Here is a 22,391-nt window from a genome sequence, read left to right on the forward strand (position 1 = left end):
CATTTTTCTTTAATGAGCCGCCTCTTTAATAATCGCAGTCGGCCTTTTATGAACTAAACAAACCCAAGCTGCAGGGTATTTTTTTTTTTTTAACAAAAGAGCTCATTGAATAAGCAATGGGCCTTTTGCAACTATTTTTAAAGTTGGAGCTGCAGGCCAGGCTGGGAGGAAAATCACAGAGCAGCTCCTGAAGGTCACCCGGCCCCAAGGGCAACACGCAGGGCTGGGCTCCTCCCGGCCCACAGGACAGCCCATCAGAGGCAGGGTCCTGGGTGTGACTTCCGGAACTCAGCTCCGTCCTGCCCAGGGGCGCACAGGTGGCCCCCATCCTCTACAGCATCCCGAGCCTGGTCCCTTCAGACAAGGGCGTCGTGACCCCTACGCCCGGGTCTCTTGTCCAGGACGCTGCTGACTCCTGCCACACACACTTTCCTAAAGGAGATGCCATAGCTTCGCCCATGCCCCCCACTGCCCCACACCCTTCCCCTCCAGGGCCCTCCTCTGACGCCCACAGACGGCTGTTTTGATCAATCCGCCCTCACCCCCAGTCCCCTGTGGGCATGGCTGCCTGCATTTGGGGTGTAGTCACCACACACCCGGGGAACAAGACCTCAGACCTGGTCCCTGTCCTCCAGGAACCCCTAGGTGGGACCAGTGTCCCTGGGGACACATCCCCACACCTAATTCCCAACCACTTTCAAGGCCTCATCTCGGGGAAACCGAGGCTCAGAGAGGTCGGTGGCTGCATGTGGCCGAGCAGGACTCACACCCACGGCTCTTTCTGTCTCCGTGGTTCCTCAGTTGAGACCAGGGAAGTGAGACTGGTCCCAGGGCACACAGCTTGCAAGGGTTGGAGCCCAGGCAGCCCTGCCTGGCTTACCTTGAGGCCTGTGGGGAGGGCTCAAGAGAGGGAGGGGCTTTGCTATTCAGGATGAGGTTGGGGTCTTAGGGTCCAGGCTGGCTCTTCGGAACTAGTGTCCTCCCTTTGGGTCTAGATTCGGCTCTTAGTTCTTGGCTGGGCTATTCATTCGGGGCTGGGCTACACCTTTCAGGGCTTTTCTAGGCTCTCGGGGCTAGCTCTGCCCTTCGGGACTGGGCTCGGCTGTTCGGGTCTTGGGGGGCAGGGAAGAAAAAGGGAGACGGGGCTTGAACTGCTCTCAGCCCTGCTTTTGGGCCTATCGGCTCGCCATTCTTGGGGCCCAGCCGCCCCCTGGTGGTCAGAGCGGCCGCTGCAGCTCAGCTTCTGTCCTGGTCACGCCCAGGACAGGGGGGCCCCTCTGAAGGCGGGAGGAGCCAGCAGAGCCAGGTGGGAGCCGACGGCCAGGCAGCGAAATCCTGCAGGAGAAGTCGCTGAGCGAGGCGGCTCTGCAGCCAGCCGCTTCCCAGCACACAAAGGAGCACAGGGCTCAGGTGCCACCGTTCTCGTGAAGGGGTTGAATCTGAAAATAGCAAGAACGCCCACGGTGTCCATAGTGGGTCTGAGAACAAGTAGGCCACGGCATTGCCCTTTCCTCGCAGCGGTCACACCTGGGGAAGGGCGCGCGTCGCACGGGTGGAATTGGTGCTGGCGGCGTCCTTGGCACCTGCGGGGGTATTGGTTGCTGTTTTCAGCCCCTGGAGCTCAGAATCCGAGAGCGACTCCATGGGAAGCCCGAGCCTGGGGAAGCCTCGTGGTTTTCTGCCAGAAAAGCCACGCTCGACTCCAGAACGCTCATGGCTGTGGCCAGGCCCGGAGTCGGGACTCTCAGCCTCTCGGGACCAGGCCGCCTGCTGGGCCCCGGCCAGATTTCAGGCAGTTTCCCGGGCAGAACGCGAAGGAGAGGCGCCGGAGCGGCACGGGCAGCGGCCCCTGACGGTTGGTGGCTGTGTCGGTGGCTCTTGGCTCGGTGTTGCTTGGTCGTCCACGGGACGGGAAGCCCAAGGGGCTGGGCCTGGCTTTGTTCGTGGCTGCACATCCCAGCACTTGGCACAGTGACATTTGCTGAATGAATGAATGAATGAATGAATGAATGAATTGAATGAAGGGTGAGCCCTGAGGGTCCTGGCCCAGGGTGAGTACTAGCACGGAAGGCTGGGGTGCACGTGGGAGTCCCTCGAATGCCAAACGGAGAGTTTGGACGTGGTGCTCAAGGTTACGCGGAGGCGTTGAGGGCTGTGAGCAGGACAGCGAGCTGATCTGACCTCTGTTGGGGGCCAGAGGCCGCGGTTTCTGTTTGAGAGAAGATGCAGCACCTGCCACAGCCCCATCCCGCACCAGCCGCCCCCGGGATCGGGCTAGGAGTGGCCTGGCCCCAGTCAGATGCTCCTGGGGGACCTAGGAGTGACCCCTCAGGGTCACTGTAGTGACTGGTCAGAAACTACTGCCAAAGTGGGAGCCACTGATTCTGGAAGGGGAGGCCTGGCCTTCCAGTCTTTGCTCTGCGGCTGGTTTCCTCTCAAAAGAGTTTATAGCACCCCCTGCTGTCCATTCCTGGAAGCACATCGGAGCATTTGGGAGAAGAAAATGAAAAGAAAAACAAAGCCCCCATTCCCGTTTGCCGACCACAGTCTCCAAAATACTGACTCGTCACATGACTCTCATGACTGAAATGTCCCCGACGTGCTTGCCATCCTTGTCCCCGCTGTCCCCCTGCAGCGCCCACCTGCTCCCTCTGGGAAGAGACTGCAGGAAGCATGGCCGGGCAGGGCTGCCACCTGCTGTTCGCTGCAGGCAGACAGCCTGTCCGGGCTGGCGCCTGGGCTCCTGGATCAGATTCCTGGGGGCAGCAGCCTTAGGACCCCCAGATGTATCCTTTCCTATGGCTGGAAGAAAGCAGGGCCCCCAGGCGCCCCTGTGTCCCTGTGGGCGTCTCTAGGGAACAGCTACAGGGGTCTGATAGCCTCTGGGCACCATAAGCCCCCTCTAATCCAATCAAGCCCTCAGAATAATGTTTTAAAAGCATATAAAATAATAGGATTACAAAGGAAACCAGTTATAGTGAAATACGGATATCAAAACGGTGATTGTAATGGATCTGCTCCGTGAAATCAGATCAGCGGCAGGACAGTAGCGGCTGATTTTGAAGACACCATCAGCACAGACGACCTTGTGAGATCCCAGCAATCCGACTGTGATGTGCGTGTGTGATTTCTCCCAACGGCAAAGGCGCAGCGGCTGCTACCACCACCACCGATCTTTGCCTGTATTTACGGTGAAAGGAAGTGCACGATGTGATTAAAGGCTTGTGACATTCAAGATGTAATTTCTCCCGTGAATTCTCTCCATGAATCCCTTGGGTGTCGGGCACCCCAGGTTAAGAGCCAATGGCCAGACCCTGCCTGGTGGCCCCAGCTCCTCCCCAGCTCTCTGGCCAAGCAGGTCCCAGCCCCACTTGCTTCTCTGGCCCTGGCACACCCTCCACACTCCAGCTGCCTCCCCCACCCCTTCTGATCCCCCTCCTCAGTAACAACGGTCCCTCTCTCCAGGGAACAGGAGAGAAGATCCAAACCAGGGCTTCCTCTTTGGACAATCTGGGGAGACACTGGGTCCTTTCTTTAGAATATCCCCTTTCTTCTCTTGAATTCTAGACATGCTGAGGACATGAGTTTCTCTTGGTTGGGGGGGGGGGTGCGTTTCCCACCCTCCTTTCCTTGGTGATATTTAATGGGCACCTACTTGGTGCCAGGCGTTGTTCTAGGCGCTGAAACTAGAATAGTGAGCACAGTAGGCAAAGGCCCTGCCTCTTGGAGTTTTTCTTTCACAGAAGGAGACGGATGAAATAAATAAATTAGTAAAAGTAACAGAATGTTAGGAGGTGACCCATGCTTTTAGGGGTCGGGGTGTACGATGCGGGTGGCAGGAGTGCTGGGTCAGCCTCACTGAGGAGGCCACACTGAGCAGATGTGAAGAAGGTGAGGTGAGTCCCGTACACGTGTGGGGAAGAGCATCCGGCAAGGGAATAGCCAGAGCAAAGCCCTGAGGAAGATGGAGTCAGGGATGCAATGCAGGGTCAAGGTCCTCAAGGTCAGAGGGTCAGGTCACGCAGTCCCTGGGGCCACTGGAAGGACTCTGAGCTGGGAGAGGATCAGGGCTTTGGGCGGAAGAGGACACGGGCCTGGTGTGGTTCTGAGGCCGCTCCGGGCCGGGTGAGGGGACGTGGAACGGGAAGGTTCTGTGGGGGGTGGACAGGGCAGCGGAGACAGGAGAAGTGGTTGGATGTAAGATCTGGTTAGGACTTCCTATTGGGCAGGTGGGACTGTGACAGACAGAGCTACCAAAATGGACATGGGGAAAGCGTACGTGTTTCCTGTAGCCGCCGAAACAAATACCACAGACTGGGAGGCATCAAACAACACAATCCTATTCCCCCCCAGTTCTGGAGCCAGACATCTGAAATCGAGGTGCTGTGAGCCGAAGTGTCCTTCCAACATTTATCTGTGAAGCCCTCACCCCCAGCTCCTCAGAACCCAGAGACGGGGCCTCTAACGCGGCGACTCGGTCAAAACCAGGCCTTTGGGGTGGTCCTAACCCGATCTGACTGGGGTCCTTATAAGAAGAAGAGGTTAGAACCCAGACACACAGAGGGGCGACCATGAGAGGACACGGGGAGAAGGCGGCCTTCCATCAGCCAAGGAGAGACGCCTCAGAGGAACCCACTCTGCTGGCACCTTGATCTTGGACTTCGGCCTCCAGAACTAAATAGATTTCTGTTAAGTCACCCAGCCTGTGTCCTTCGTTGCGGCAGCCTGAGCCGACTAATGCTACAGGCACACCTCGGAGAGTGTGTGGGTCTAGCTCCAGAACACCACAATAAAGCCAGCCGTCATCTTTCTGCTGGCGAAGGGTCTTGCCTTCCATTTGTAAAAACCGCGCCATTTGTGAAGCTCAGTAAAGCGCCGTGTGCCTGTACACGAGTCTGCCTCGTGCCTCTCCCAGCTTCTGGGGGCTGACAGCTGACCACCAAGTGTGGGTCAGGGGAAGGGTGCATGTGCCAAGAATGCTGAAGTCCCAGGAAGTTCTCTCACTGGCTTTGCTCACTCGAAGTGGGGTTTCCCAGAGTGGTAAGCAGGGGGCAGGGGAGGGTCCGTTCCCACCCGCGCCCAGCTTGGGGGATACCCGCTGGGTGCTGGCGGGAGAGCAGAGGCAATGAAGACAAAAGAGAAAGTTAGGAAGGGTGTGGGCCCACCCAGAGGTTTTCCGGTCAGTGTGGGCCTGGGTCCAGCAGCGTCAGCAGGGGTCTCGTTAGAAATGCCGCATCGCAAGCCCCACTCCCCCCACCCCGTCCCGAATGAGAACATGTCATTGAACAAGCCCTCCCGTGACTGTCACGTACCTCCGAGTTCAAGAAGCCTGCAGGAGACGGGGTTTCTCACACTTGACGCCCTGGAACCCCGAGGGCTGTGGAAACACAGGGGGCTGCCCCTCCCAGGTGCTGAACCAGGTGTGGGCAGGGCCCAAGAATGTGCATTTTCAACAAGGGCCCAGGCGTGGCACATTCCCACTCTGATCTGGATCTGCCCGGAGCACCAGACTCGGCTGCACATTGGTCACCCAAGGGCGCCTGGACCCACCTCCGAGAGACCGTCATCAGACCGTCATCATGATGCGGCCCGAGCAGCAGTTTGAGAATCACTGGCCCGGTCCCGAGGCCCCAGACGGCAGCTCCTTCCAGACCACTTCACCAGAGAACACGCCAGGGACATCCCGCCGCGGCCAAGAACCACTCCCACGTCACGCGTGGAAAGAAAGCGCTCGGCCTCCCAGCACATGGGTGGTTATACTCAGAGCACACGAGCTTTATTCAGCAACTATGGCAGTGTTTCATGAGGATGAGCTGCACGACTGTGTTTTCTGTGCAAAGTCGGAGAGCAAACAATTACAGCAACAGGGCCCGGCCCTCATGCCCTGCCCTCCCCCCGCCAAACAGGCCCAGGTTGCTCCTGGCACCCCTGCACGGTGGGCTGGGGCCTCGTGACTCTCCTCTGCACCCATAACCTGCTCCCTCCCTCTTCTCTGCCGGCCCCAGCCACCGGGCTGCAGGGGAGAGGCCTGGGCTTGGTGCCCAGTCCTGCCTTTTCCTTCTCAAGGCCCCTCTGGGGGCATCTGGGCGGCAACACCACCTTCCCCTCCCAGGGATCCTAAGTCCCCACCCGCTCGACTTCTCTTTTGTTTCAAGGCCTTTTCCTCAATGGATGTTAACAGGGTCTCAGCAAAAGAAGGTGCTTTTCTGAAGCACTTCCCACTCACCCAGTATTAGCCCTGCCCCTTCCCAGCCCCCAGTAAGCAGGCAGGGGACAGGCGTCCTTAGAATGGGACCAGGTAGCTGCAGAACCACTCACAAAGGGACGGACCAGGCCCAGGAGCTATTGGGGCCAAGTGGAGGTCAGATTTCATCTTGGTTCTAATTCAGGGTACATCCCAGCAACTGATTGAATACGAAGATCACCCGAGATATCTGTGTGACCTGTGTGTGTGTGTGTGTGCGTGTGAGTGTGCACACGCATGTGCTTGTCTCTATGCATGACCTTTTGTGATGTATCCCTAATCGTTTGTGACCTTTCTCCTAGGTTTCTGACCCAGACAGGGGTGCTTGGGGGAGGAAAGCTCAAACCACACGTGGCCAGCAGACATGCCAACATGGGAGGATCAGGTAGGGACAGCCAAGCACACCTGGAGAGAGGAGGTGCCCAGCCTTTTCAAAGGTGAGGGGGTGGGGCTGACTTGAGAGGGGCTTATAGCGGTGGCTGGGTTGACAGATGGGCAGATGGCTGGGGGATGGTGACTGAGGGGGCTTGTGGCAGCAGCTGGACTGTACAGATGGACAGCTGGCCAGGGCAGATGACTCCGCACACATGAACCCCTCCTGCTGGGTGGCATGCACCACCTGCCGAAAGCGTGGAGTTGGCAGTTAGTTAAAGCGGAGGCTGGGTGGGGAGTGCTCACACTGTGTAAGTTTTGACAGACTTATAGAGGGGTGGCAGCAGCCCGTGGTTCTCACGGACGACCTCCAGGTACTCAGACGGGGTCTCCAGCAGGAAGGGCACGCAGCACATCTGGCAGCACTTGGCCTCAGTGGGTGGCTCTGGGTTCTTGTCAGACATGGGGGAAAAGTCAAAATCAGCCACCTATGATGAACAAAACCCCATGGGTCAATCACCCACCCACCAGGAGCCCCATTAGGTGGCCTTACGAGCTCAGCTGCCTACTGGCAGCATGCACAAAAACCTTTCTGGCACCACACAGCATGCCACTGTGTCCTGGGCTTTTCTGCTTCCTGGGGTTCCCTCTTTCAGTGTCCCTCTCCCTTACTAGCTCCTGGGCACAGCTGCCAGGCAAGAGCTAAGTCAGATGGGAAGAAGCCAAATCAACAATTTTGCCTGGTCTGTGGATGCCTCATGGGCACATCTCCCCCAGCCCCAGGGTCTCGCACTGGATCCAGACCCTTCTAAGCCCTCTGGCCTTGCCCCCATGTCTCTCCATACAACCTCTCCATCATCGTCCTCTCAGGGCCTAGAGGTCCAACCTCCCACCCTCCTTAGCACCCACCTCCACCATGTCCTTCTGCTGAGTAGTATTCCTCAGGGTCATGTACATGATAAAGGCCAGCATCATGGTGATAATTGTGGCACAGGGGAAAGCAAAGACAGCTGGCTGGATTCCTGGGAGTGAGAAAGGGTGAAGTCATGGACCCAGGTAGTCAGTGTTGAATGCTAACTCTCAGGAGGCCGCAGCAGGAGAGAAAAATTAACCCCACCAGAGCCTTTTTCTTATGTACACGCATCCCAACTAGGCAACTTCAAAAGGAAAATCCAAGATTTCACAAAAACCAAGTTGCATGTGGCAACAGTGTCGTGACAGAGGTCACGTGCTGGGGAGATGGGGATAAACGGGAGATGGGGATCATGGTGGCGCATTTCATGTGGGCGTGTTCATGTTGGGGACATGTGTGGCATTGGTAACGTGGAAGGGACATTGGTGACAATGGTGGTGGCAGCTAGAGAGCTGAGATGCTGGGGCGCCATGGCAGTGGTGACCTTGGCCCAAGTGGCATGGGCCTGGCAGGAGGGGTGTTAATGGCAGTGCTGAAGGGAGCAGCAATTACATGGTCAGCCCCCCTCTGGGCATTGCTGGAAGGTGTTGGCAGTGCATGTGGTCGTGGTGCTGGTCAGCTGGGCTGGTGGTGCGGAGCTGGCTGTTGTTACTGCTAGTGGTGGTGTCAGGGTGGCGTTGTCCCACAAGGGTGGATGGAGCTGCAGAGGTCAGCAGCCAAGGCCCAGCCCTCCAAGGGCTCTCCTGGGGAAGACAGGCCCCCACCCCCACGGGGACAGGTCAGAGGGAAGCACCATCTAGAATGGACGGTGCTAGAGCTGGCTGTTGGTGGCGCTGGTACAGTTTGGTGGGAGGGGGTACGGGCAGTCATCAATGGTATTGGTTGATCAGTAGGGTTATTGGTGATTCTAGTGTTGGAGGGACTGGCTGCTGATGGCATGAGCAGCATGGGCTGGTGGCAGGGTGGCTGGGTCTTGCTGCCTGTGTGGCTCTGAAGCAGAAGGGAGGTGTACTTACTGGAGGGCCACACCTGGACCCTGTGGTACTGATGTGTCCTGCTGATGACATTCTCGGCCCGGATGCTGAAGCAGTAGTCCCCAGGGTCCATGATGATGGTGGTCACGTTGTAAACTGTGCCGGCCACGGGCACCGGGCGACACTCGTGTTCCTCCAGCGGGAGGCACTCGGACTTGATGCGCCAGCACATGGTCAGAGGGGGGCTGCAGGGAAATGTGGGCGGCGTTTCAGAAAGGCTCAGCAAAGAGTGTGGGCACAGACCGAGGCCAAGGAAGGCCAGGCGGCCAGGAACTCCATGTCCTTTCCAGACAGAACCCCCAGCGGTCCTGGCCTCACACCTTCCAGACTGGGGAGCAGCAGTGGATAGAGGTGGGGACCCCGAGGGGATTCCAGGCCGTGAGGCAAGCAGCCTGCGCGGACTGCTGGCAGAGGCCGAATGAACGCCCCAGGGATGTGCGGGCGCGCTGGGCAAGCCTCCTGGAGGAGGTGGCACTGAGGAGGATCCGAAGGGGTAAGTTGGCCTGTGATTGGCTTAAAGGGGACGAGGGCATTTCATGTCATTTGCCTGCGCAGCACAGGCTCCGAGCTGGGAAACGCAGGTCTAAGGAACGCCCAGTGAGAATTCCCATCTCACACAACCCCAGGCTCGTGTAACACACACACGAGCATCAGGCTGCCAAGCCCCTGGCTTCCCAGCCCGTTCTCCAGGTTCAAGCCCCACAGCCTCCTGAAGGCCTCACAAGCCCCCTCCAGCCCCACGGCGTGTCCTCCTCCTTCGCTCATTCTCCCTCCAACCCTGTCTCCCTCTGACCTGTCCCGTGGGGGAGGGAACTGGTCTTCCCCAGGAGAGCCTTGGCTGCTGCCCTCTGCAGCTCTGTCCACCCTGTGGGCAAACACCCCGGCCTCTCCCTGTCTTGTCGCTTACTACACTCTCAGCTTAATGCTTTCTTGCCAAGAGCTGGGACCCGTCCTACCCAGGATGGCTTGCTTTCCGGGGGCTGGAGTCACATACAGAGGGCCTTTCATGAAGGGGTCCCTCGTCGGCCTTTGCCCTGATGCCCACACTGCAGACAGCCCGAAAGGCCAGTGCCCTCTCCCCTGCACCCTGAGAATGGAGCTGTGCCCACAGCTCTCCCATGGCACAGCCAAGGGGCTGGGTGGCCCTGGCCCTCCAAGACCCCCCAGACTTGGGGCCCCTCAGGATATGGAGCAGGCTCAGGACATCTGTGGGAGAGAGCAGCAGGGCCACAGGTCACACAGTGCACTCTGGGGTTCACTCACCTCCCCAGGAAGTTCAAGGTCACTGTCATCTCCTGGAAAGCCTGAATTTCAGTGGGCCCCATGACCTGGATGCCTCGAAGGGTTTCTGAAAGGGAGAGGGCCCCGTTAAACCTGGTGGCTAAGGACAGATGTCTCGGGGCTCCCGGGCCCGGGCTGTGTGAGCGCCCCTCTTGCCAAAGCCGGGGAGAGTGGGTTTCGGTGTTTCCTCCCCATGCGCTAGACTGAGGCAGTCCAGTGCGCCTTGTGCCCTTGACCAGAGGCCGATGAAGCCGGGGAACAAGAAGCACTGAGCCTGCACCCCCACACACACACCTCCCGGACTCACCCTGCAGCTTCAGCGAGCCTGAGAAGTGCCCCGTCTTCTGCACAATGCCCTTCCCGGCAGCCAGCGCCGCCTGTTCCCACTCCGCCACCACTTTGAGCTTCACGGTGAAGGTCCCCATGATCGAACGGTTATAATAGACAGTAGAGTCTTCCGTCACCATCTGGGTGCTGTAAGGTGACAGGGAGGAGAGAGATGACAGAAGTGACTCACGTGACTTCTTAGAGGCAGGGTGGCTGTACAGTGACAGGCCTCATGAGCAAACCTGTCACCACGGCAGCCGCCTCCAAACCTCAGCATCGCTCACGGACAGATGTTTGTTAGGCTGAGGACATCAGACCTCAGAGCCCGCACGCCACTTTCCAGGTTCATTGAAGGCTCAGGAGCCCTCCCCACCCACCCTCCTGGCCCCATGGGACTCACAGGCTCAGGGGTTCGGGGGACTCAAGTGGGTGAGGGGTCTCCCCTCAGCACCAGCCTTGCATGAACTTGGGGTGCCTGTGGGCTGCCGGGCTCACTCCCCAACCTGCCCCCTGTAGCTGGCTTGTTTGGAGAGGAGTATGGAGAAATGAAGCCGGAACAGGTCCCTCCAAAGTCAAATGGAGGAAAGTCCTGCCGACCTTGGCCTTCCTCAAAGAACTGTTTGGGGCACCAGTGACCTCCTCTACTAGGTTGCAGGCACCTCGAGGCAGGTCCCAGGAGACTCACCATGGTCCCCATGCACCCCAAGCTTGTCAGCGAGCGGGTGCTCAAGGAAAGTTTGGAGTGTGAGAGAGTGAGTGGGTGAAGGCGAGATAGTCCAGGGCCCCCTGCGTGGGACAGTGGGGCCACCACCAGGGGCCAAGGCTCTGGGGCAAGGACATACCCGTCACCGAAGTCCCAGCTGTAGAGAAAGGAGGCGGTCTTGAAGAAGTTGCTTGGGTCGTGGAGGAGGAAGGAAGTTTTAAGGAGTGTCTTGGTGAAATAGGTGCTGGGCCAGGGCAGGGACGCGTTCTGCGTGATGACGAGTTTCCCCACGATGTTCTCTGGGGGAGAGAGAGACCAAGGGAGGGTGGGCCCACGGAGGTGTCAGGAGGGCGGAGCCAGGAGTGACCTCAGGGGCCTGCAGGCAGAGCAGTCGCCCCCCTACCTGGCCTTCCAGCTGTCAGAGCTGGGGGGTGTCGAGAGGGGACCCTGCCGGTCACTGCACACAGAGGCACACATCCCCCAAGTCATGGCGCCTGCCGTGTAGACGGCGTTGAAGACCCACAGCAGGTGGGACGTGCATAGCTTCCGCCTGCACCCCTTTCAACAGGGCCCTGAACTTTCTGGCCCAAAAGATGCCCAGAATCAGAAGGAAATGCACAGCCTTCGAAAGTGACTTCTGGGACATACTTCCCGGCATTAGAGGAGCCTTAAAGAATGAGCAGCTCTACTGATCGCATCCCTACACCCAATGTGCTGGGCTGGGTGGGACCTCCATTCTGTGTCCTTCTCTAAAAAAAATTGAAGAGCTGATTTTTTTTTCCCCCCAGCACAAAAGCAAAGAGTAAGGTGTGCTCAGTGGTGCTCACTTGGAAAATGCTGAAAAGTAGAATGAAAATTCTTATCACTCACACACAACCATTGTTGGCGTTTTTGAAGAACTGCGAAGTATTTGTGTGTGCGTGTGTATATCCATATTAAACACAGTAGGTCAAACTGGTTATGTTTTGCTTTTTTTAAAACATATTTTTATTGATTTCAGGAGGAAAGGAGAGGGAGAGAGGGAGAGAAATATCAATGATGAGAGAGAATCATTGATCAGCTGCCTCCTGCACTCCCTCTACTGGAGATCGAACCCACAACCCCAGCATGTGCCTGACGGGAAACTGAACCATGACCTCCTGGTTCCTAGGTCGATGTTCACCCATTGAGCCACACCAGCTGGGCTGTGTTGCTTTTTAAAATTTTATAAGGCCCTAGCTGGTGTGGCTCAGTGGATAGAGCGTCGGCGTGGGGACTGAAGGGTCCCAGGTTTGATTCCGGTCAAGGTGACATGCCCGGGTTGCTGGCTCAGTCCCCAATGGGGGTGTTGCTGCAGGCAGCCGATCAATGATTCTCCCTCATCATTGATGTTTCTATCTCTCTCTCCCTCTCCCTTCCTCTCTGAAATCAATAAAAATATATTTTAAAATAAATAAATAAATAAAAATTTACAAGCATGAGTGTTCTCCCAGGACATTATGAACTCAATATAAAGGTCATTATTATTCATTACTCAAAATATGTCAATATACTTAACCATTCCCCTCATGGTTGCATACTTAGCTTGTTCATATCTTCTACTATTGTGAACACCGCTGCAATGAACACCTCTGTGCATAAAGCATCACACAAATGGAGGGTTACTTCCTGACGATAAGTTATTTAAGAGATTGTGAATTCCAAGAGAGCGGGGACCTTTTGGAAGGCGGGAAGGCGGTGGGGGAGAAGGAGAGAATGAAAATGAACAGTAATGTTTCTCTGTTGACCCGCTGCTCTCCAAGGGGTTGTATTCATTTACACCCCCAGGGGCAGCAGGTGCTTATAAGTGCCCGTTTCAGCACAGCCCTGCCAGCAGTGGGTACTACCATTTTCCGACCCTTTGTTTTTGTTTTTAACATGTTTTTATTGATTTCAAAGAGAGAGGGGGAGAGAGAGAAACATCAATGATGAGAGAGAATCATTGATTGGCTGCCTCCTATACTGGGGATGGAGCCCACAACCCGGGCATGTGCCCTGACTGGAATGGAACCATGACCTCCTGGTTCGTAGGTCGACACTCAACCACTGAGCCACGTGGGCCAGGCTGATCCTTTGTTAACTCAGCTGACCACGGAGGAGTCAGGGGTCTAGTGTGCATTTCTGTCATTACCAGCCAGGCCGGATGTTTCCCTGCACCCAGAGTCTGAAGGCCAATTAGCAAATAGGAAAGGTCCCCACCTGTGATGGAGAGGACAAGGCGGCTCCTCGCCACCGGCTGGCACATCTGGCAGTCGGCGGAGGTGACCCACACGGAGATGGGGAAGTCCCCAGGCACGTTGCCCACGGCGCGGATGGTGGATCTGAATGCCTCCTCCGTCTTCCCCTTGAGCAGCAGCGGGCTGTGGACCCAGTGGAAGCGGTAGGAGAGCGGGTCGGTGGGCAGGGCCAGGCTGCCGTTGTCGCTGGCCACCAGGCTCGCCGTGATGTTCACCTCTGCCCCCGTGGTGGCAGGGCTATCGGTGACGAGGTGAAGTTCATACAGGCCTAGGAGCCCAGAAACAAAAACTGCGTTTCAGGAGGGGACATGGCAAGCAACAACACTGCCACCCTCTGGGCTGGGTGCCTTCTATTATTCTACTTGGCCGGTGGGGAAACTGAGGCCCAGGCCGCTCACCTGACTCGCCCAAGAGCTCATTGTCAAGCTGGGATTCCAACCCGGGCCTGACTGACCCCAAATCACGTGCTCTTTCCAGTGTCCCAGACGTACTAGTATCTCACAGAGCCTGTGCGTGGCCTGGGCCTGACCCTCCGGGACTTGCATCTCAGCTATGAGAAGAGACTGCCCGCCCATGTCGCAGGAGGAACCCCGCAGCGGCTGCTGAGACGTGCCCATCGCTGCCCACTCCTTTGGACTCGCACATGTCCAACGAAATGCCCCTCGTCCATGGCCCGGGGGGGCCGGGGGGTGTTCCAGATGCTGTGGCAGAAGCTGCCCCAAGAAGATAAGGGGTGTATTTTACAATGAGGGACCCTGAGCCCCCTGGGATCACACCACCCCCTGTGCTCAGGGAGCAGAACAGCAGAACAGGCTGAGTTTCAGTCTCTCTCCCTCTGGCTGGGAGGCGGCTGGGCTGCGCAAAAAGAGGTGCTCAGATAAGAATCTATCCCCTCCTTCATCCTCATGCTGCTGCCCACCCCCAGGCAGGAGTGTGGGCCAGAGCAAGGCTGGCAGGCGGCAGGGCCGTTTGGCTGGCTGCAAATGTTAAGGGCCATCCAGCATCTGCAGGGACAGGCACATGTCACAGCGCATGTCAGCACCAAGGCGCAGATCCGTTGCCATGGAAATGGAATCAGGAGGGCAGACTCAGCCGGGAGGAAGGATGGGAGCCAGGGGCTGTGCCTACAGCAAAATTGTGGCAGACCCTGGAACAGCTCCTGGGAGACCCCTACCTGTGTAGACACAAAAAGCCTCCGAGGGCATTTTTTCTTAAGCATTTTGTTGTTGCTGTTCATCCTCACCAGAGGATATTTTTCATTTATTTTTTTTAGAGAGAGTGGAAGGAAAGGGGAGAGTCAAAGAGAAAGAAACATCCTGTGAGAGAGACACATCCATTGGTTGCCTCCTGCACACACTCACGCCCTGACCGGGGCCAGGGATGGAGCCTGCCATGGCGATAGGTCCTTGACCCTTCCGTCTGAGGGCCGACATTAAGCATTTAAAGCAGAAGTTTCACAGTTCCTGGGTGATGCTGTCCCTCTTCCTGGGGGCTCTGGGAAGTCTCCAGGACATTCAGGCTGAAATGGACCATGAAGGCTTGGCTGAAGGAACCAGGTTCAGGTCCCGGTACCCTACCCATCGAAATCTGTCTTTGCAAGTTTGAGAGTCCGCGTGACAGAGCAGCCAAGGCCTGGCTAAGAGGGCGCCAGAGGTGTCCCGAGAGACCTCAAGCTGAAAGGGCCAAAGCAGAAGGCCAAGTGGTAACTCCACAAAGCAATACCCACCAGCAAGCCCCAGGAGCAACACGTTTTCTCTGACAACACAGTGTGTGGAGCCCTGAACATTCTAGAATATGGCTACATCAGCCTTTCACCGTGCACATGTAGACAGCCCCAAACACTTCTGGGTACCTCTGAAGTCTGGAGAACACACTGACGTCCAGGGCACAGACTTCTGACTTCAACCCCTGGTGTAGGACCAACGCCATGCGGCTGACCCAGACCCCAGGAGGGTGGAATGGGTGTCCGAGCCTCTATTTTTCCCCTGTGGGTTCTCCCAACCGCATTCCCAGCTATTTTGACCGTATCACGGGTACAATAGGCCAGCCTGGGAACCACACATGACTTCCAAATAATTAATTCACTTTTTTGTGTGATTTGGGCCACATTGATCATTTCTGGACGCGTAAACCTAATGGAGATGAGATCCCATTTCTCTCTGAATCTCTGGGGGGAGGCAGGTGATCCTGACCAAGCACAGAATTCCCTTATTTCATCCCTGAGATGCAAGTTCTTATTTTACTTTATGGCTTTCATTGCACGTAATTGCCTTCCTCTCTCCCATTCTTTTAAATTGTATGTGGGGCTGCGGTGGGGGTGGGGGGCGGGGGGAGTGAATGAAAATGTTAGGTAATATTTAACATCCCCTCCCAAAACCGTCCCAACTGTTCCCAACAACTCTAATCTGGACAATCCTTTTTTGTCGCAAAAATGAGTTCGAAAATTTGGTGCTGACTTTGGGGGGGAGGGGGTGTTGTAGATGGTAGAGGAGCGACCAGGGACGTGGGGTGGGACCCGCGGAACCTACCCGGGGTCCATTTTGGAAATATTCCCAGAGAGGAAATGGAGGCTGGGCTTTTAAATCGCATCCCTCCCCCCAAACCAACACAAATCGGGTGAAAGGCTCTCCAGATAAGGAGACGTTTCACAGCAAAAACTGCGGCTCCGCGGGCAGCCTGGCTGCGTTCCCTGCGGGGCTGTGACGTGATGGCGAACCCCGCACATAGCCGGTCTCCCCGCACCATCCCCCCACCTCCATCGGCTACTAGGTCCCCAAGCATCGGGCTGGATTCGCGGGTTACCGCGCACTGTTCCGAGGGCAGCGCAGGGCCCATCCATGGGTGGCAGCACAAAGCGAGGGGCGCGGGGAGCCCCCTCAAGTGGCGAGGCGACTTTTGGGGACAACGGTGAAGGGAGGGAGAGAGTAGAGGGAATCACGGTGGGCGGAGGGGAGGTGGTGCACGCAGGGCGCACGGCGCCAGCTCCACAACCCAGGCTCCCGGCAAGGCCCTGGGCGCGCGGCGGCTCGGGGAGGGCGGGTGCCGGCCCGCGCAGCGCCTTACCTGCGGCCACCACAGCTGGGGCCAAGTGCAGGAGACAGACGAGCCGGAGGATGTGGCTGACGCGCAGCCAGAGGGTCGGGGCCATGGCGGCTCCAGGAGCAGCAAGAGCTGGAGAGGATGCGACTCGACTTCGCGACGGCGGCCTCTCCCCGGGGCGCAAGGCGCGGGCAGTGCGGGGAGGTGCGGGCGCGGCGCTCGCTCGTCCTCGCTGGTGACACAGTGTCGCTGCGCGCCGCCGCCTCCCACAGCCAGCCGCGCCGACCCCAGCCCACGTCAGCTGCTCAGGGCCCCCTCCCGCATCCCCTCCCCTCGTCGCACTCTCCTCTCCCCACGATCCTCCCCTCCGCTCCCCAGTCCGCGCGCCTCGGGTCTGCGCCACCTCCCCTCCCGGGTCTGCGCGTGCCCGCTCTGACTCAGCGTCCCCGGGGACGCACGCACCGCTGCAGAGCCCGGAGCAGGCCCCTTTGGGTTCTTCTCCGGGTGCCTGCTCCGCTTGTGACGCACACGATTTAGAGATGCGGTTCTTCATTCGAGAAACGTTGAGAGCCTACCGTATGCCAGGCGCTGGGCAACGGGTCTTGAACACCCCCTCTAGAGAGAGGGGCTTGAGCACAGGGTCCCTGCTCAGGGAATGACGTTATTCCTCAGTTTACCCTCTCTGCGCCTGCTTAAAATGGTGCTTGTGCTCAAACCTGGCCCCCGGTGATGTCGCTGTCACGGAGGGCCGTGCAAGGATCAGACAACGGTGATGAGGAGTGACCAGACTGCTCCCTGGACATTCCTTGGCCTAAGCAGGCGCTCCCATCTGCCATCACCAAGCAGAGCGTGTCTTTCCTCCTAGAGGATGGCCAGGCCTGGCTGGCCTTAAAGACTGCACACCAGCTGGGTCGTGGGTCCAGCTCGACTTTACTCTGGACCTGGGCAAGGGATGGGGCCCAGAGGAGGGGGTCATACAATTGAGGTCAAGCACGGCCTGCCAGGCGGGAGGAGCCAGCTTTGAGACACTGAGGAAAGAACATTGCAAACTGGAGAATTAGCTGCCAAGGTGCTAGGTGGGGTGCTGCGATGGTTCCAAGGATGCCTCGGGAGTCACGTGGCCAGGAGACGCGGTGTCCCAGGCAACAGCGGGAAGAGAAAACTGGACGTTAAGCCCCGCCTCCTGGTCATGAAAAGGGCGGGGGGATTTGTTGAGTGTTGTCCGCATGCGCTACTTCTCATTGCATTCTGGGAGTTGTAGTAAGAGCACTGTGTCGCTCCGGGGAGGACTACATTTCCCAAAAAGCCTGCCACGCCGTGTGCGCAGCGTCGGGAAGGAGTCCTCTACACCACGACACGAGGTTCTGGAAGCGAGAGGCGCCGAGTCTGAATTGCCTGAGCGGTGGTCGGCGTGATGCCCAAGGCCAAGGGGAAGACCCGGCGGCAGAAGTTCGGTTACAGTGTTAACCGGAAGCGTCTGAACCGGAGTGCTCGACGGAAGGCAGCCCCGCGGATCGAGTGGTGAGGGGCCCGGGTTCAGGAGGCCGCGGGCCTGGCGGGCACGGCCGGCGAGCTGACAGTTCCGCGCTCTCCCTCTTTTCCCGCAGCTCCCACATCCGACATGCCTGGGACCACACCAAGTCCGTGCGGCAGAACCTGGCCGAGATGGGCTTGGCTATGGACCCCAACAAGGCGGTGCCCCTCCGTAAGAGAAAGGTACTGGCTTGGCCCCCGCCCCGCCCCGCCCGGCCGGAACCAGCCGGGTTCCGAACGCCCGCCCGTCGCCTCCCTCGCGCCCTGCCCGGGGTTGCGACCCCACAGCCCTCGGCGCCTCACTGACCGGCTGCGGGTCCCTTCCTCCCTCCCCCAGCACACCCTGGGCCCGGGCTGGAGCTTCTCCGCTTACCTTTTTTCCTCTGAAATTAACTGTGTCCCTTGGCATCTCAGTGGTATTTTCCCGAATTTATCTTTTCCTGCCCCTTCCTTCCCTTCCATTTTCCCCCCAGTCCTCCAGTTATCCTTGGTCTGAGGCGTCTCCTAGGACCAGTTTCTCCCGAGGGAGGATTTCCCGGGCCACCCCTTTAAAAAACAGCACCTTTCCCACTCAGGAACCTCTGTCCCGCGTTATTTTATTTTTTACTTTGCCCCGCGTTATTTTAATTCATAGCACTTGGTGGTGTGTTGTACATTTATCTCCTTCCCCCAACAAAACCCAATAAGTAGTTAACCTAATAAAGGGATTTACTGATGGACTTGGCCCCGTTGCCTTTGGGCAAGTCTCTTTGTCCCCCTCGCTCAGCTGGTGCTGTTTCTTGAACAGACGTGAGGCTGCAGCCCAGCGCTGTCAGGTGGCTCCCCTCATTGTGGGGTTTCATGGATTGTCTTCCAACCAAGTGGCGGACAAGGCTTCCTGTGCCCATTTCACTTCACAGGCGCAGGAAGGTGAATGGCGAGAATCAGGAAACCTCCAGGGCGTTGGTTCTCCTTGTCACCTGTTCCTGCCTGCCCTCCTGCAGGGACTCTGGGGGGGCATGCAGTGGCGCTGGGATGGGCAAGCGCCTCTAGAAGTTTCTCTCACCCAGGCTCCTCCCTTCACCTGCTGGTCTCACTGTTTGTTCTCTGCAGGTCCAGGCCATGGAGGTGGACATGGACGAGAGACGGCAGCTCGTACGGAAGCCCTATGTGCTGAATGGTGGGTGCTGGCCACATTGCTGGGGTCACCATCCAGCACAGTCAGGGCCGGAAGGGCAGGGAGAGAAGCCAGGACCAGAGGGAAGAAAAGCTGGTCAGGGCTCACAGCGTGAGGGCCGTCTCCCCGGCTGGACGTGCAGCCTCCTGGCTAAACTCACGTGTGTGAAGTGAGGTCAGAGATGTTCGGGGACGCTGAGCCAGGTGCCCGAGAGGTTAGAAAAGAAACCCATTAAGTCTCAGGCTCGTATTTCAGCTTCTCCTGAATTTAAGGATGAACAGGTTTTTAGAGACTTCACCCTCTTATTTAATCTTCCCAATGACCAATCAGTTTCATGTTCCTAAAGGCCACAGAAACTGAATATTAAAATAGAAAATAAATTCTGCAGGGAAGGCAGAATACTCTGGAATTCTCTACCCACCCTTCCTATTACTTGTCTGAGATTTTTTGGTTTTTTTTGTTAATCCTCACTCGAGGATATTTTTTCCATTGAGAGTGGGAGGGAGGGTGAGGAAGAAGAAGAGAGAGGGAAACATCAGTGTGAGGGAGACATGTTGACTGGTTGCCTCCTGCACACACACCGACTGGGGCCAGGAGTGAACCCCGCAACCCTGGGACGTGCTCTTGACCAGGAATCGAACCTTCGACCACTGAGCACACTGGCCAGGGCTTACCTGTCTGAGGCTTTTAATAGTTGTGACTGTAGGATTTGAATGGTCAGACATTTGATATAGAATTCCTTGAGGTCCTATCTTTAGTTTCTCTCAGTGATTCTCGTAAGTACTGCATTGGGTTGCATATATAAAATCGTGTACTTACTATGGTAAAGTTTTTTTACTATACGCAGTTTTAGCACTTAACCTGGGTAAGATCTGACCCCCTGGTTTCAGTATTCTCCTTCCTTTGTAGATGAGAAATGGGGCGCATTTGCCTAGCTAGTTTAAAAGCAAAGCCACTGCTGGCTCCACAGCTTGGCTTTCTCCCCTCCAGTGGAACAGAGGTGCCTGGGCCCAGCCTGAGACCCCAGTTCTCATTTGTTGGGACCTTTCCATTTCATGTGTTATTGTAACACTTCAGGGAAAGAGGGTCTGTTTAGAGCCGACAGGGAGCCCTGTCCTGTGCAGGGAGCAACACTTCATTCCCTGTCTCCTGGCAGTGTGTCTTCATCTCTGTCCCAGGACCTGGCACTCAGTAAAGATTGTTAAGTTTGCTGCCTTTTTTTACCCATCTGAGGCCCAAAGAGATGACTTGCCTTTCAGGTAGTTGCCATTGATAAATGATTGTGTCATAGGCAGAGCCTGGGATCCAAGGGGCTGAAGAGGAAGGTTCTAGCACCAAATATAGAGATGGAGGCCAAATCCATCAGATGGCGTAGCAACGCTTGTAGCTTGGGATTGGCAAAGTGGTGACTGGACAGTTCAAATAGTGCAAGGAGCAACACCTCATACCCTGTCTCTTGGCGTCTCACCCCAGACCTCGAGGCAGAAGCCAGCCTCCCGGAAAAGAAAGGAAATACACTGTCTCGGGACCTCATAGACTACGTACGCTACATGGTGGAGAACCATGGGGAGGACTACAAGGTGAGTGGCTCAGGCCCGGCGGAGAGCACCACTTGGGCCCATTGGGAAGATACCGCAGACCATTTGTGGTCTGATCTGCTTGCTTAGGGCCTTTTCCTGCGTGGAAATAGGGCAGACAGACTCTGGCAGTGGATCCTACTGACAGTGCTAATGGCTGAGACAGACTGAGTGGCTATAAAAGTCCATATTTTTATTTTTATTTTTTTAAAATATATTTTATTGATTTTTTACAGAGAGGAAGGGAGAGAGATAAAGAGTTAGAAACATCGATGAGAAAGAAACATCGATCAGCTGCCTCCTGCACATCTCCTACTGGGGATATGCCCGCAACCCAGGTACATGCCCTTGACCGGAATCGAACCTAGGACCTTTCAGTCCGCAGGCCGACGCTCTATCCACTGAGCCAAACCGGTTTCGGCAAGTCCATATTTTTAGCTTCTGTTAAACATGGAAAGATCGGGCTACACTGGCCTCCCCCCCTCCCTCCCATGCCAGTGAGATTAGTTGGCTGTGGATGGAGCATGAGCTGCTCAGCTGGTCCCTGCACCATCTGCCTCCGTTTCCCCACATACACCATGGCTTTTGAGGTGAGGAAGCGGAACCTCTGGGACAGGAAGTGGTGGCCCACCTCCAGCAGAACTAGGATTTGAACCTTTGCCTATCCATCCCTCACGTAGCCTTTCTCCCTTCTTAGGCTATGGCCCGGGATGAGAAGAATTATTATCAAGATACCCCGAAACAGATTCGGAATAAGATTAACGTCTATAAGCGCTTTTACCCAGCGGAGTGGGAAGCCTTCACTCATTCTTTGCAGAAGAATGCGATGGAGGTTGCGTGACTGGTTTACGCCTGCCCCAGGCTGAAGCCTCCTCCTGGACCCGAGAAGCTGGAGCCAGGGTTTAAGGCAAGGAGGGGGGTGTGGCTCAGAGGCTGGCCAAACCCCATTCTCGGGCCAGGCCGTGTCTCCGCTCCGTAGCAGGACCACAGGCAGAGTGTGGGTGGGCGTTTTCTTGTCTGTCTGCAGCTGTGAGCCATAGAAAACTCTCCTGTTGGCTGAGGTTTCTCCTACAAGCCCCTAAGACGTCTCTCCTTGCTGCTCTGGGGAAGAAGGTTTTTACATTATTTCACATGAAGCTGTGAGATGTGTGGTTTATCTTCATCTTACATGTAAGGAAACTGGGGCTTGATGGGCATTAGGGGTGGGGGGTCGAAGTCTGTCCAACTGCTGAGCCTCAGTTTTCACTTGCTTCTCCCCCTTGGCCTCTGAAGGCAGCCCCCGACCCACCTTCAGGCCACATAGACTCCAGCAGTGACTGGCCATGAGGCAGGGCAGGCACGGCCTTTAGGATCTAGTCCAGTGGTTCTCCACCTTCTGGCCCTTTAAATACAGTTCCTCATGTTGTGATCCAACCATAAATACATTTTCGTTGCCACTTCATAACTGTAATGTTGCTACTGTTATGAATCGTAATGTAAATATCCAATATGCAGGCTGGTCTTAGGCGACCCCTGTGAAAGGGTCGTTTGACCACCAAAGAGGTCGCGACCCACAGGTTGAGAACCTCTGATCTAGTCTGTGACAGAGCTCAAGGGCCTTCTTTATTTGACCTTATAACTTTAGTCCTTCACAGCATCCCAAGTTCAGGCCTTAGACTAGCCTGGCCCTGACCTTGTTTCTTTACAGTTCAGGTGCCAATTTTAGGAGGCCTTCCCTATTGTCATCCCCTACCCCCCGGGCTGGGTAAATGTCCTGTAGTTCCCATGCCCAGACTTCCTGTTAGCAATCATCCTGGCATAGCTGCCTTTTAATCTGCCTGACGTCCCCCAGTTCCCTACTAGAGTGCAGGGATCTTGCCTGTAAATGCTGGAGGAGTGGCCTCCATTCTGACCTTAGGCACAGAGGCTGACAGGTCTCCTTGCTCCCATTTCCACGCTTGGCTGACATCCCAGAGCC

General features: G+C 56.6%; 2 protein-coding genes across 3 annotated transcripts; one reads left to right on the plus strand and one right to left on the minus strand.

Annotated features, from left to right (window-relative positions):
• Positions 1 to 5,714: 5,714 nt before the first annotated feature.
• Positions 5,715 to 16,527, minus strand: TMEM130 (transmembrane protein 130). Of its 2 annotated transcripts, none has more exons than XM_036315208.1 (8): positions 16,193 to 16,527; positions 13,092 to 13,397; positions 11,014 to 11,173; positions 10,152 to 10,318; positions 9,827 to 9,911; positions 8,546 to 8,748; positions 7,526 to 7,638; positions 5,715 to 7,104 (listed from the first exon to the last, which is right to left on the minus strand). In XM_036315208.1, exons 1-8 carry the CDS (start codon positions 16,275 to 16,277, stop codon positions 6,919 to 6,921), a joined length of 1,305 nt encoding a protein of 434 aa, XP_036171101.1. In that variant the 5' UTR covers positions 16,278 to 16,527; the 3' UTR covers positions 5,715 to 6,918. The 2 variants fall into 2 exon arrangements, with proteins under 2 accessions (XP_036171101.1, XP_036171102.1); XM_036315209.1 differs by having other exon boundaries at positions 5,716 to 7,068; positions 16,193 to 16,525.
• A 940-nt stretch (positions 16,528 to 17,467) lies between these two features.
• Positions 17,468 to 21,574, plus strand: NOP16 (NOP16 nucleolar protein). The gene is made up of 5 exons (XM_036313096.1): positions 17,468 to 17,689; positions 17,776 to 17,884; positions 18,794 to 18,860; positions 20,331 to 20,437; positions 21,132 to 21,574. The coding sequence occupies exons 1-5, from the start codon at positions 17,583 to 17,585 to the stop codon at positions 21,273 to 21,275; spliced, it is 534 nt and encodes a 177-aa protein (XP_036168989.1). The 5' UTR covers positions 17,468 to 17,582; the 3' UTR covers positions 21,276 to 21,574.
• Positions 21,575 to 22,391: the final 817 nt, after the last annotated feature.

Source organism: Myotis myotis, unplaced genomic scaffold (genome assembly GCF_014108235.1).
Source record: "Myotis myotis isolate mMyoMyo1 unplaced genomic scaffold, mMyoMyo1.p scaffold_m19_p_6, whole genome shotgun sequence".
Taxonomy (NCBI): Eukaryota; Metazoa; Chordata; class Mammalia; order Chiroptera; family Vespertilionidae; genus Myotis; species Myotis myotis.